The sequence below is a fragment of the Bos indicus x Bos taurus genome, chromosome 8 (genome assembly GCF_003369695.1).
Source record: "Bos indicus x Bos taurus breed Angus x Brahman F1 hybrid chromosome 8, Bos_hybrid_MaternalHap_v2.0, whole genome shotgun sequence".
Taxonomy (NCBI): domain Eukaryota; kingdom Metazoa; phylum Chordata; class Mammalia; order Artiodactyla; family Bovidae; genus Bos; species Bos indicus x Bos taurus.
In genome coordinates this window covers 63827370-63839711 of record NC_040083.1, presented here as the reverse complement: position 1 = coordinate 63839711, position 12342 = coordinate 63827370, and the positions used below count along the sequence as shown (strand labels likewise).

Below are 12342 nucleotides of genomic sequence, written 5' to 3'. Positions count from 1 at the left end.
TATATGAGAAAGAGTGGAAAGGCCCGAACTAAAAGAATATTGATGAGGCCATGTTTGGGTTTTTTTTTGTTTTGTTTTGTTTTAAGGATAAGGTAGAAGAAACGATTGCAGTCTTGGGGAGAAAGATATATAAGAACAAATACTCAAGATTATAAACTAAAACAAGAAAGAAAAGAACAAAAGTTAAATTTACCATGCAAAGTGAGAAAGCGAAACAACAGAAAGAAGAAAAATAGAGGAAAGTCATACACAGTGCTAACTGTGCCAACTGGCTTGTTCGTTGGTGCGCACTTTCAAATCTGCAACGTTTGCAATTTAAGAAAGGAGGGAGAGTAAAGAAAAGAACAGGAATATGTGAGACAGACCTGTGGTTCTCACTCACTGAAGGATGTCAAGCAAAGGGCCTAGAATGTGCACGCCAGAGGAATCTGGTCCCCTGGTTGTTTTATTTCCTTTGGCTGTAGCAAGTACTGCTGATTTGTCTGTGTTCAGAGACACAGATATGTGGGGTGAGGAGATAATATAATTTTTTTTAGTCCCCCCCCAACATTATGAACATTTTCAAACATTCAGAAAAATTGACAGAAATGTGAACACCTCTATACTTACCATATAAATTCCATAACAACTATTTTGTTATATTAATTTTATCATTATTTATCCATCTATGCATCTATCTGTTAAGGGTCTGATTTGATAGTATTTAAAGAAATCTTCCCAGGTGGCTCAGTGGTAAAATATCTGCCTGCTAATGCAGGAGACACTGGAGACACAGGTTCAATACCTGGGTCAGGAAGACGAGTAGAAAATGGCAACCCACTCCAGTGTTCTTCCCTGGAAAATTCCATGGACAGAGGAGGAGTGTGGCAGGCTACAGTCCCTGGGGTCACAGAGGTGGACACAACTGAGCACGCACACCACACCAAAAAAACCTTCCACAAAGTTAGACATTAAAAAAAAAAAAATCATTCTCCCTAATGGAGGCTTGAGTCAGAAAAGGGATGCTAAATGAAACTGCAAGTGAGGAGGGAGCTGGATTCCTGTTCAGTCGTTAGCTGAATTATTATCCTGAAATCATTTTGCTTATCCTGAAATGCCACATAATGTCTGAGCTTCAGTTTCCTCACTTACAGAGTTAGACAAAATGATAATCATGGTCTCATGGTCCTTCTTTAGTCTAAAACTTCTACGATTCTATGAAAAACAATTTTCTTAATAATAACTATCATTTACTCCATGTTTTCTAAGTGCCAGGAGGCATGCTCCAAGCTTAGGAGTACAATCTCAGTTAATCTTCACAGGTTCCTTACAATTGCTGAGACACCACACTCATGAAAACGATCACCTGTTTTAGCAACATGCAGCCAGCCCGGCCTACTTCCACTGCGCTTCCTCTCCTCGTGCTCAGTGCTCTCTGACCAGCATCAACTGTGCCTGGTTCTGTGGAACCAGCTGGAACTAGCAATCAGAAATTAGCTCTCCTCATTGAGAAACATGAGCAAACTCTAACCCCTGCTCTGTAATTTTTCTCCAAATGTGAAGTGAGATAAAATAGCTAAAACTACATTAACTTGTTTATTTTGGTAAAATAATTACATATAATTATGTTGAAGGAAATCTACAATACACAATCTTGGTGTTTTTATTTAAATCTGTTGTACACTGAATAACAAAATTTAAATGTCAGTTTTTCAATTGGAGCAAGTACTCAAATCAACAGCCATGTGCTAAACAAAGAGACTCAATTAGAGCACATTATGGTTTGGTTTGGGAATGAATACATCTAGGAAAAAAAAATAGCCCCATACACATATTGTGTGTGTGCGCGCACACACGTGCATGTGTATAAATGAAAAGCCACTGTTACTGCTTTTATCTCTATATTCCTCTTCAGGTTTAACTATCTCTTTCATGTTCAATGGTCCCAAATATGTATATTAGTCCTCATTTCCAGTTAAAAAAAAAAATTTGCTTTTTCCCATGGGAGCTATTTGTATTCCATATACTGAAAGATCTTACATGGGAGAAGTGTAACAGGACACCCGCTCAAGGTGTCCCAGAACTATAAATATACACTGTTATGTAATCAGTGAGGGTCACACCTAGGAAGTCTAGATGGAATGGTTATCCTAAGCAAGCGAACAAAAATAAGGAGGTTCAGCCCTCTTGGTTAAAACAAGGAAACACTGAAACAGGCCTAAGTAACTCAGCAACTGCAGAATAAGCAAGGAAAGTGGTCTTCTCAAGTGATGGAAACTGATAAACCCAAATTCTTCCCTTTTTTCCCAGTGCCTCTTACACAAAGCCCTTTTGGGCCTCCCTGGTGGCTCAGCTGGTAAAGAATCCGCCTGCAGCACAGGAGACTAGGTTTGATTCCTGGATTGGGCAGATCCCCTGGAGAAGGGAATAGCTACCCACTCCAGTATTCTGGCCTGGAGAATTCCATGGACTGTATATAGTCCATGGGGTCGTTAAGAGTCAGACACAACTGAGCGACTTTCACTTTCTTATACAAAGACTTCTATAATAGATTCTGCTAAAGAGCATGGAGAAACTGTTTTCTCCAGTGAAATAATCACGTCTCTAACCAAAAAATGCAACTTATGGTAAAATGTGTCAGTATCTTTTTTTTTTACATTTTTTTACATTTTTTACATTTTTTACATTTTTACATGAATATTGAGGTTACTATACACCCAACACATGTAAGACCATGATCTCCAGGTAAGTGCAGTCTCTCCTAAAGGAAGTTATCATTCCTATAATTTATCACCCAGAAAGGAGGCAGCTCTTCAAACAAGAAACCCAAGCAAAGACACTCTGTGGCCCCTGCTGTCTTGGGCCTGTAGGAAGAGCGGTAAATATCTGGCTCTGTTCATTTGGTGGCAGTACTCAGACTCTGTCTGCCAAACGGAGACAGGCCCAAAGATAAGGATCTGAAGACAAAGTCTTCATAAACCAGGATGAACAGTTTTATGTTGCTTTCCATCCATTATCCTCTAGCTTTTGGGAAAGCTTGATTTAAACATTCCAGTCTTAAATCAGTCCTTCCACTGGAATTGCCTGATAGGCTACAGTCCATGGGGTCGCTAAGAGTCGGACACGACTGAGCAACTTCACTTTCACTTTTCACTTTCATGCACTGGAGAAGGAAATGGCAGCCCACTCCAGTGTTCTTGCCTGGAGAATCCCAGGGACAGGGGAGCCTGGTGGGCTGCCGTCTATGGGGTTGCACAGAGTCGGACACGACTGAAGTGACTTAGCAGCAGCAGCAGCAGCAGCAGCGTGTCCTTAAGAGTAGAGAAGAAAAATGGTAGCAGCAGCACTAAACTAAATGCTCCAGCATGTTAGAGAGGAAGGCTGAGAACAAGAGTCAGGGCTGCCAGATCCACGGAACTCTTACCACTTGAAGCTACTCCCTACTTTGCACTCTTCATATTTGGGAGCACTATTTTATTAATGAAGGTGGCAGCCTCCTCATGTGTTCTCAACTATAGGCAATGAGATCTATGTAAGCTCTCAGGTTCCCGTATGGCCCTCACGGCTAGAAAACTCAAAGCTAATTATTAGCTCTACTCCTAACACTTTCCTCAGGTGAAAAAGTTATGGTTAATTGTTCTCCTTATTTTCCCCTTTTACTTACTGGTTCTTATCTTTTTGATCACTAGCTTTGGTCTTACTAAATGTATTTTTATTTCAAGCTTCCTAAATCCTTTTATGGAAAATGGCCAGAGGACAAGCCAAGCACTGAATCAATTTTTCCCAAACAGTAAGCTACAAAAGGTGCTCATCTTGAAGTCATGAATGCTAGGGAAGTGGAGAGCCTGTACGCTGGCTAAAAACAGCACGGAAGCCTGGACTATAACTCTAAGTACAGAGTTCTGGAGTAGAAAAAGAGCTTGGATATACTCAATTCCATCCTCTCACATAATGCAAGAAATGTTTTCTACAACTTCTGGACAGGAGGTTTTCTCTGCCTACCACCTCTGCCTGAACATTTCCAGTGACAGGGAACGTAGTACCTTGTAATGTTTCACTTTATGACTGCTCCCCATTGATATAATGTCTTTTCTTATACTGAGTGAAATCTGCTTCTCCGTCTACCAGTTAATCATAACTCTTCATTACAGAGACATATATTTCCTCTTCCAAAAGACATTCCTCCGCTTATCTAAATGTATAATAAGTCTCATTTATTGAATATTTATCAGTATCAGGCTATCTGCCAGGTACTCTAAATATGGACCTGCAACCCAGGAGAACAATATAACATGAACTGAGCGAGGCTCCAGATCTAAGCTAGGAATTCAGGGTCAAAATACTTAAGGGGGTTTGGGGGGCATAAGAATCCACAAGAATGAGATGGAAGGCAAATGCTGATATCACTTCTCTCCCTAAGGTGCTCTCCCATTCCAACCATTTTTCAGTCTTTTATGGATTCCACCTACTGAACCATTTCACTTACCTATCCTATTTTCACCTCAAACTCAACATGCTCAAACCAGAATTCACTTCTCTTCAATCTTTCTCTCACCAAATTCCTTACTAGTTAAAGGAATTATCTAGATATAAAAACCCCTGGAATCACTTGTTTTTATATCATAGAGTCCTTCTAAAAACCAGTACTCCACCTTTTTACAATTAAGAGCTACTTCCTTAAATATTCAATAAATATTTACTGAGTGTCTATGATGCACCAGGCACTTTCTTTGCACTCGAGATAAACTGATGAACAAACCAAAAATAGCCACTTTCATGAAGCTTATATCCTAGTAGTTAGAAGGAAACAATAAACACAGTAAATTAGTAAGTATGATACATAAACAGTATTTTAGAAGGCAGTGTAAAAAAAAGAAAAAGAAAAGATAACGGCAGTTACGAAGTGTGGTCAGGGTTAGCCTCTTTGGGAAAAAGGTGACATGTGATCAAAAACATAGAAGAGGCGAGGGAGGAAGCCACACAGATACATGAGGGACAGTCATGCAAATGCCCTACTACCCACTCCTCCTATTTCTTTGAAATGTCACAAAGCCATTCCCAAGGTCATCATACCTACTCCAAAACTCCTAGGTAGCCACCCTGCTCCATTTCCTCTTTGGTATAATTAGACATTCTTTTTCCACATTAAATTATTAAAACCATCCACCTGATTTTCAAGGCTCATAATTCTCTTGAGCCTACCCATAATGTAAACATCATAAATTTCCATTCCTCCCCTTAAATTCTTGAAATTCAGCAGGCTCCTTCTTCACTCACATCATCTTCCCCTACCCAGGAGTGCTTTCCCTCTGCCCCTCATCCTGTCTAAACCGTCCCTGTCCTGAAAGGCCCGAGATCAAGTCCTATAACCTCTATAAAGCAGTCCCTGAAGTTCTATTACCGAATCTGGATTCATCATTATTACCCCAGCATCATACTCCTTGAAAGCAAGTGTGCCTCTTTTTCTGTATTTCCACTGTGTTGACCATTACTAAATATGTGCTTATTTTAAATGAGCTATTTCTTTTTCAAGTCGAAGTTCTGCCATCTTAAAAACATATTTATTAGTTTTGATAAACTACTAAAATGGAATGATTAAAGAATGTTTACATTATACAAAAAATGTATGGAGGGGGAAGAATAAGCCAAATGTTAATGATGGACAATGATAGCTTTTTTGTTTTCTCTGACTCAAATTTTCAGGTCTGTGCCTATGTTAATTTGAGAAGCATAAGAGTTTGCTATGAATATAAATAAATCAACACAAATAGTGAGTGATCAATTATCACTAGACTCACTGGAGAAATTAAAATTATCTATGTCAAAGACTGCAAGATCTGAGTAACCTGTAGTTTCAAAAAGGCGAACTGCAATAAAGACCAGGGAATCCCATAATAAAGACAAAGTGAAGCAAATTCTCATGGTTTAAAAAAAAAAAATCCTTCCTGACACAGTGACCGTAACAAGGTATTTACTGTATATGAAAGCAGCAAGAGTCCACACTCTGAAAAGCTCAAATACAGGCTTCATTCATTAACACCATGACCTCAGTTTCCTGGTCTGTAAAATGGAAACACAGAAGCTCTATTTACCAACATTCATCAATACAAACTAAGTTCCAATCTGAGCAAAATGCAGACAACTCTGCCTACTCAGGCAGATGGAGTTAATGGTAATTAATGCACAATCATTTGAGTCTCAGTGGTTGGATTACTGTTAATCATTATCTGTTCCTTGTGAAGGGTCTTCCTTTTACAAATGTGTTTATGATTAAAATATGAATGACAAATGTTAACATCTTTGAAAAATATTTAAGAGAACTGAAAAGAATCCTGGCTTAAAACCAATGTCATCAAAATCTACAGTTATCTCCGGAACACTGGTCACTGGACTTGGGAACAAATGGACTTAAAAAGACTCTTCTGGAAATTAACTGGTACATAGTAAGTTTTTGTACTATTATATAGCTATCATCTATGGCTGGTTATGTGAATTAAATGAGACAAGGCAGGTAGAATTCCTGGCACATTCTTAAAATATGTTCCTTTCAGATTGATAAGATGATGCAAGGCCCACTAAACCTTTGAGAAATGTCAAAGCAACCTGTTTGTATATCCTGTAAGTCATAATTTAATTTATAAATCATTCTTTATAATGTTTATTGCTCTCAGATTGCCAAACTGAGAAAGCAGCTTTCAAAAGGCCAGATATGATCTATAAAACTGGACCCATAAAACCAATCAGGCTTACTCCTCTAGCATTTGAGAAAGTTTCTAAGGCAAAAAGCCTACAAGTCAATCAATCCTAAGTTCATACCAGAAAAAGGTAACCGTAAGAAACCTACTTGCACTATCTGGACTGAAACTGTACAGCTAAACCTGGATCTAATTCAGAGTAGCAGCAAATCTTAATATTTATGGAGACTCTTGGATTTGATACTGAGAAAATTACATTAAGAAAGGCATTAAATGTTACCTTAAGTATTGTAGTTAGGCTGGGTCAAGACCTACATTTTTAGAAGATCCCAAAAGTTTTCTTGAGCCAGTTTTATGGGACAAGGCACGAAAATTTCTAAGAAACATGCCAGTATCTGCCCTCAATTTCCAGAACCAGGAAGCAAAGATGTGACCCAATCACATGGTATCAAACCACAGTCTGTCTGTTCAGAGAAAGTTGCATTATGCAATCCATGACCAAGAAAGAACAGCAAAAGGCATGAGGTTTTTTGACATGTGCAGAGGATTCTGTGGTTTGAAAAGACATGTTCTCACATCAAAAGGGCAATCCATTGGATACTGGCATTTTCAAAACCCACTTCATTAGACATGAACATATCTGATACAATACAGCACTACTATAAGAATGGTACTGAGTTCAGGTAATTGTTCCCATTAGGCCTAGGAGCTTTCATCTAAAGTCTTCACAGGAGCAGCCTTCCCCACAAGAAAATTGGTTTCCCTTTTGATTATTTTTAACATATCAGTTCCCCATTTAATTTCAACAACAAAGTAGATCCTGGCGTTTCAGTGGTTAAAACTCTGCACTTCCACTGCAGGGGCACGGGTTTAATCCCTGGTCAGGGAACTAAGATGCTGCAGGCCAAGTGGAAAAAAAAACAAAATAAAAATAAAACATATTTACAATGTATTACCCATTAAAAAATGTTATTTTTTTTTTTTAAAAAAAGAGTTCATCTAAAATTCTAAACCTAACCACCATGTACTACACAAGGCCTATACCCCACTTCAATTAACCCAAAATTTCTTCCAAATTAATAAGTCTACATTTCTCAATCAACAAACACTACACCAGGTCCTCTTTTTATTTTTTTCCAGCAGTATAAAAAAGATACTGACATTCTCTTGAGGACTTTATAACCTATAATTATTCCCCCTCTCTCCCACTTTCAGAATTCACTTTTCTTAAGCTCTGTGAAATTCAAGGTAACTTCACTTAGGAAAGTACTCCATTAACTCTGTTCCTCCCTGATCCAAGTCCTTCACATCTTAAAGTGCCATATAGGACACAAGATCCAGGATCAGAAAAATCAAAATTCCTGTTCTGGTTCTTCCCTATCCTGAAAAATTCACCTAACCCATGTTTTTCCATCTGTAAAGTGAATGACTTATGACTTTCAACATTCGAATGCCTAGCCCTAGTGGGTATCCTATTACATTATTCTCTCTTATTCCACTTATATTTCATTTCTGCTTCAGTCACATATTAGAGAATTTTTAGAATTGGGGAATAAATAACAGTGGTTAATATATCAAAACCCCACATTTTAGAATAAGAAAATTATAAATATAGAGTAATTTGCCAGCCAGACAATAAAAGCTTTTGCTTCCTGCCCTAGGGGAGTTGGGGGACACAGTTTACAAAGACAGAGTTTAACACTAATCACATCCCCCACTCTGCCTCAATGAATTCCAGCTACCCTTCAAAGTCAGTTTAAGTCCTGAAGTGTCCAGGAAGTCTCCCTCCCCCAGTCACTTCAGCCTAGACTACTCACTTCCCTCTTTGAATACTGATGCCTCTCTGCAGGGGTGATATTAAAAGTATTAACAACTAGCACCACAGTGGGATCAACCAATCAGAAAGGATGTCTGACCAATCAAAACACAGGTGGCCCAGTGGGAATTTCTGGCTGAACATCAGCCCTCCTATTAATAACAATACAAAACAGCAACCTCAAACTCTAATACCATTTTCTCACTCAATCTCCACAATCTCAAACTAGGCAAAGTAGGTATCATCCCCGTTTTCTGCATAACTAGAAGTTACATGACTTTTCTGATTATACACAGAATTCGCAATACTGTATAAACTGTACTTACATATAACAGTATAATTACTAAAGGAATACTCTAGTCAAATAGAATTCATTTAATCAACAAGTACTTAAATGGAACAGAATATAAAATATAGTGTTAGGTTCTAAGACCAAAAGGAAATTAAATGCATGACCCCTGCCCTCTGGGTACTTATAACATGTTCAAGAGAATATTTAAGTGACAGTGTAAGGTGGTAGAAACAGAAACACAAAGTGTAAGTTCTATGCAGTTCAGGCAAATAGTTCACAAACTAAACCAGTATAGGAAGTCAGGACTAAAAACTTCTCACACTCCCAACAGGGGCAAAATTAAATATGTAGTAAAAAGGCTGAAAAGTCAGGAGTGGGTGGGAAAACAGAAAACACTGGAATCGAGGGTTTGCAGTAGCAGGATGAGAGGTCTCTAGCTGGATACAGAAATGGCCCTAATCATAAACCTCAAGTTACTGCTCTAAGCACTGAATACAAATGGGAAATCTTGTAACCCCCTTGTGGGGATGGCTGAAGGTTAGCTTGGCAGCAGCCTACAGAAGAGCCTAGGTGAGAGAAACTCTGGAAAGCAAATGGATTTGAGGGATAATAGGCAGGACTAAACCTGATAGCTGCATATGAAGAAAGGAAGATACATTCAAGAGGCATTAATGTAAAGAATAGTTGGGCTTGGGCATGTTTTCCAAGAAAAAGCTACAAAATGACAGGAAGCTAAAGCATTCTCACATGGGAAATCTATGTAAACATAATGGTACTAAACTATGTACCAAGGACAAGGGACCAATTTCCCCAAAGAAATCTATGTTGGACAGAGCAGAAGGTGGGCAGAAAAATATAAAACTGATACCCAGACAATAAGGAACAACTGCAGACTCTTAAAAATGAAGGTCAAATTATTAAAAAAAAAAAAAAAAAACTGTGTATTTATTTGGCTGCACTGGGTCTTAGCTGCAGCACATGGGATCTAGCTCCCTGACTAGGGATCAAACCCCAGACCCCTGCATTGGGAGTTCGGTGTCCCAGCCACTGAACCACCAGGGAAGTCCCTCAATTTATAAATTTTAAAAAGCATTTGAGCTTCTTCAGAAGGTATGAAAGGATGAATGGAAACATCAACGTAACCTAGGAGAGCAGGCAGACCAGCTGAGGTAGTCTAGACTTAAGGATAATAGCGCCTGGATCAGCTTTGTATTGTATGCATGCCAGTGTAGTCTGTAAGCTCCTCCAGGGCATGAACTGGGCAATGCTTTGTGTATACAGTAAGCTCAATTCTGTTATTTGAATACATGAACACTTTCTGTGCTAAGCTAAGTGGAAAAGAGTGAACTATGCTATTTGAGTTAATTAGTGGTGTGGAAATGTTACTTATGCTTGATGCATAATTATACTGATTCTCCTACCTATCCACATTATCTCTCTTGCCCCTCTTCTCAGGCAATGTCAAAAATCCACTGTTTCCTCAAAGGTAGGCCTAGCCTAAAGGGACTATAAGAGTGTACTCGAAGGGAATTTCCTGGCAGTCCAGTGGTCAGGACTCCACGCTTCTACTGCAGGGGGAACCAAAATCCTGCATGTCATGCAGTGTGGCCAAAAAAAAAAAAAAAGTACTTGGAGTCAGAAAGAAGCCAAATTGTTTTTCTAATTTTGAGTACAAAAATCTAAAAATGAATATGGGCAATGCCAGACAGGTATATATACATTAAAGTGCATAGGTTTTGGAAACCCTGAAACCTTTGCTGCAAATCCTAAATCCAGCTTTTAGCAATTGAGTACTTATCCTCTCCACACCTGTTTTCTCTTCTGTAAAATGGAGCAAACGCCACCAGCCCTTAGGGTTTAGTTGTGAGGATCAGATAATGTACTTTGGTGTACTTTATGCATCTGTATCATAATAAGCTCTTAAAAGACAATAGCTATTAATAATAACTGGCACCCTAAGTCTTGAAATGTTTTTAAAACATTCTGTGTTCAATTAGAGAAATAAAAATGTATTCACTTCATTTTAGTTGCTTTCACTAAGGCCCTGCGTTTCAGTTTCTAGTAGTACAGTTAGAATGCTAACAAAGTTTTTCACTCCCCCTTCCATTGGGTAGGTGATGACCACATACCCCATCCTGATTTAGTATTTTGGAAAACGTAACAAATACTGTCCCTCGAAAACCAGCTACACAGACAACCGATTCAAACTACTGTCACTCAAGAAATGCAATCTCTCTACCGATGTTCCTTCGAGGAAATAAAAGCATTTGATCAATTCAGAGTCATTTCCATTCAAACATTCCAAACCCTGCAGACTGAGCAAACGTTCAAGTTTCTACTACCAAAACAATCCGCAGCCTTCTGGTGAGTGGATTTCACTTCAGCGTTCCCCAGACGTACGAAAGAAGAAACATTCCACACATCTTAGTGCCTCCTTGTCCTCACACAAAGCTTCGCAGCAGCTCCTCTTCCAAAGCCACCCCCGGCTGGAGAAGCAGCCCCACTCGGCGGGGTCAAGCCGATGTCAAAGGCCAAGAAGGCCTCGCTGACCCCGAGGGTCTCTGCCACACACATCCCCTCCCACTGCTGGGGGAGGCCTGGAGGCTCAGAGCGCACATCCCGCCCTGGAAGCTTCCTCCGACCCCCTAACCCCGCCCGGGCCCCCCGGAGCCTGGAGGACCAACTCGCTCGGGGTGCGGTGCCTGGGACAACGCCACGCAGCGCCTCGCGGGAACCGGGGAGCAGCCCCAACTCTGCCGGTTTCGGCCAGCCTCAAACCCTCCGCCCCTCGGCCCGCGCCCACTCGCTCCCCAGAGGGCAGCCCCGGACCCCGGACGGCTTCGCCCGACGCCACCTCCCCGCGAAGAGCCAGCAGCCGCGGCGGCTGAGGGCTGCCGGGCACGTTCACCCGCGCTCAGATCCACGCCTCTGCCCCGCCTCCGCTGCCCGCCCGCGGCTCGCGAGGCGGCGGCCAGACCAGGAAAGCCCGGCCCGGGTGCCGCCACCTGCGCCCCCGGCCCGCGCCATGTTTGAGAAAGAGAAGGAGTGAGCCAGAGGCCGGGCCCGGCCCGCGCGCCCCGAAGCTTCCCGCCAGCCCTGCCGCGCCGCTACTCACGCGTTGCCTCCGGGACCAGCGTGGCCGCCGCCGCCAGCATGAGGAGGAACAGCCGGGGACGCGGAGTAGCGGCCGCTGCCTCCATAGTCCCGCCGCCACTGCCTGTGGCCCGGCCCGGCCCGGCCGCCGCCTTGCCTCAACAAGCCTCGCCTCGCCCCACCTCCCCTGCCGCGGCGGCGGCCTCGCTTCGGCCCTTTGTAACTGCTTGGGGGCTGCCAGTCCATTGGCTGCAGGGCTCCCGCCGGCCCCGCCTCCCCGCCGTCTGCGAACTGCCGAGCGGGACCCAACCCGAAACCCCGCCCACGGGCCCGCTGGGATGCCAATCCGGAGCCGCAGGCTCCGGGCTACTGGCCACGCCCCCAGACTCCCCCGGGGCTGAAGAGACAGACCCCTGCCCCAGTCGGAGCCGCTGGGAGCTAAAGGCCGGGTGGGGGCAGGGTCTAGC

The 12342-nt window shown here is 41.9% G+C and overlaps 1 protein-coding gene across 2 annotated transcripts in view; it reads right to left on the bottom strand.

Annotated features, from left to right (window-relative positions):
- The window catches only part of TGFBR1 (transforming growth factor beta receptor 1), a 74668-nt gene extending 62599 nt beyond the window's left edge, over positions 1-12069 (bottom strand). Inside the window, exon 1 of one of the 2 annotated variants that reach the window (XM_027549755.1) lies at positions 11898-12069. In XM_027549755.1, the coding sequence (XP_027405556.1) occupies positions 11898-11982 (85 nt within the window). In that variant the 5' untranslated portion in view covers positions 11983-12069. The remainder of the gene's footprint in view (positions 1-11897) is intronic. The other variant, XM_027549754.1, reaches the window with a different exon arrangement.
- Between the last annotated feature and the right edge of the window lie 273 nt (positions 12070-12342).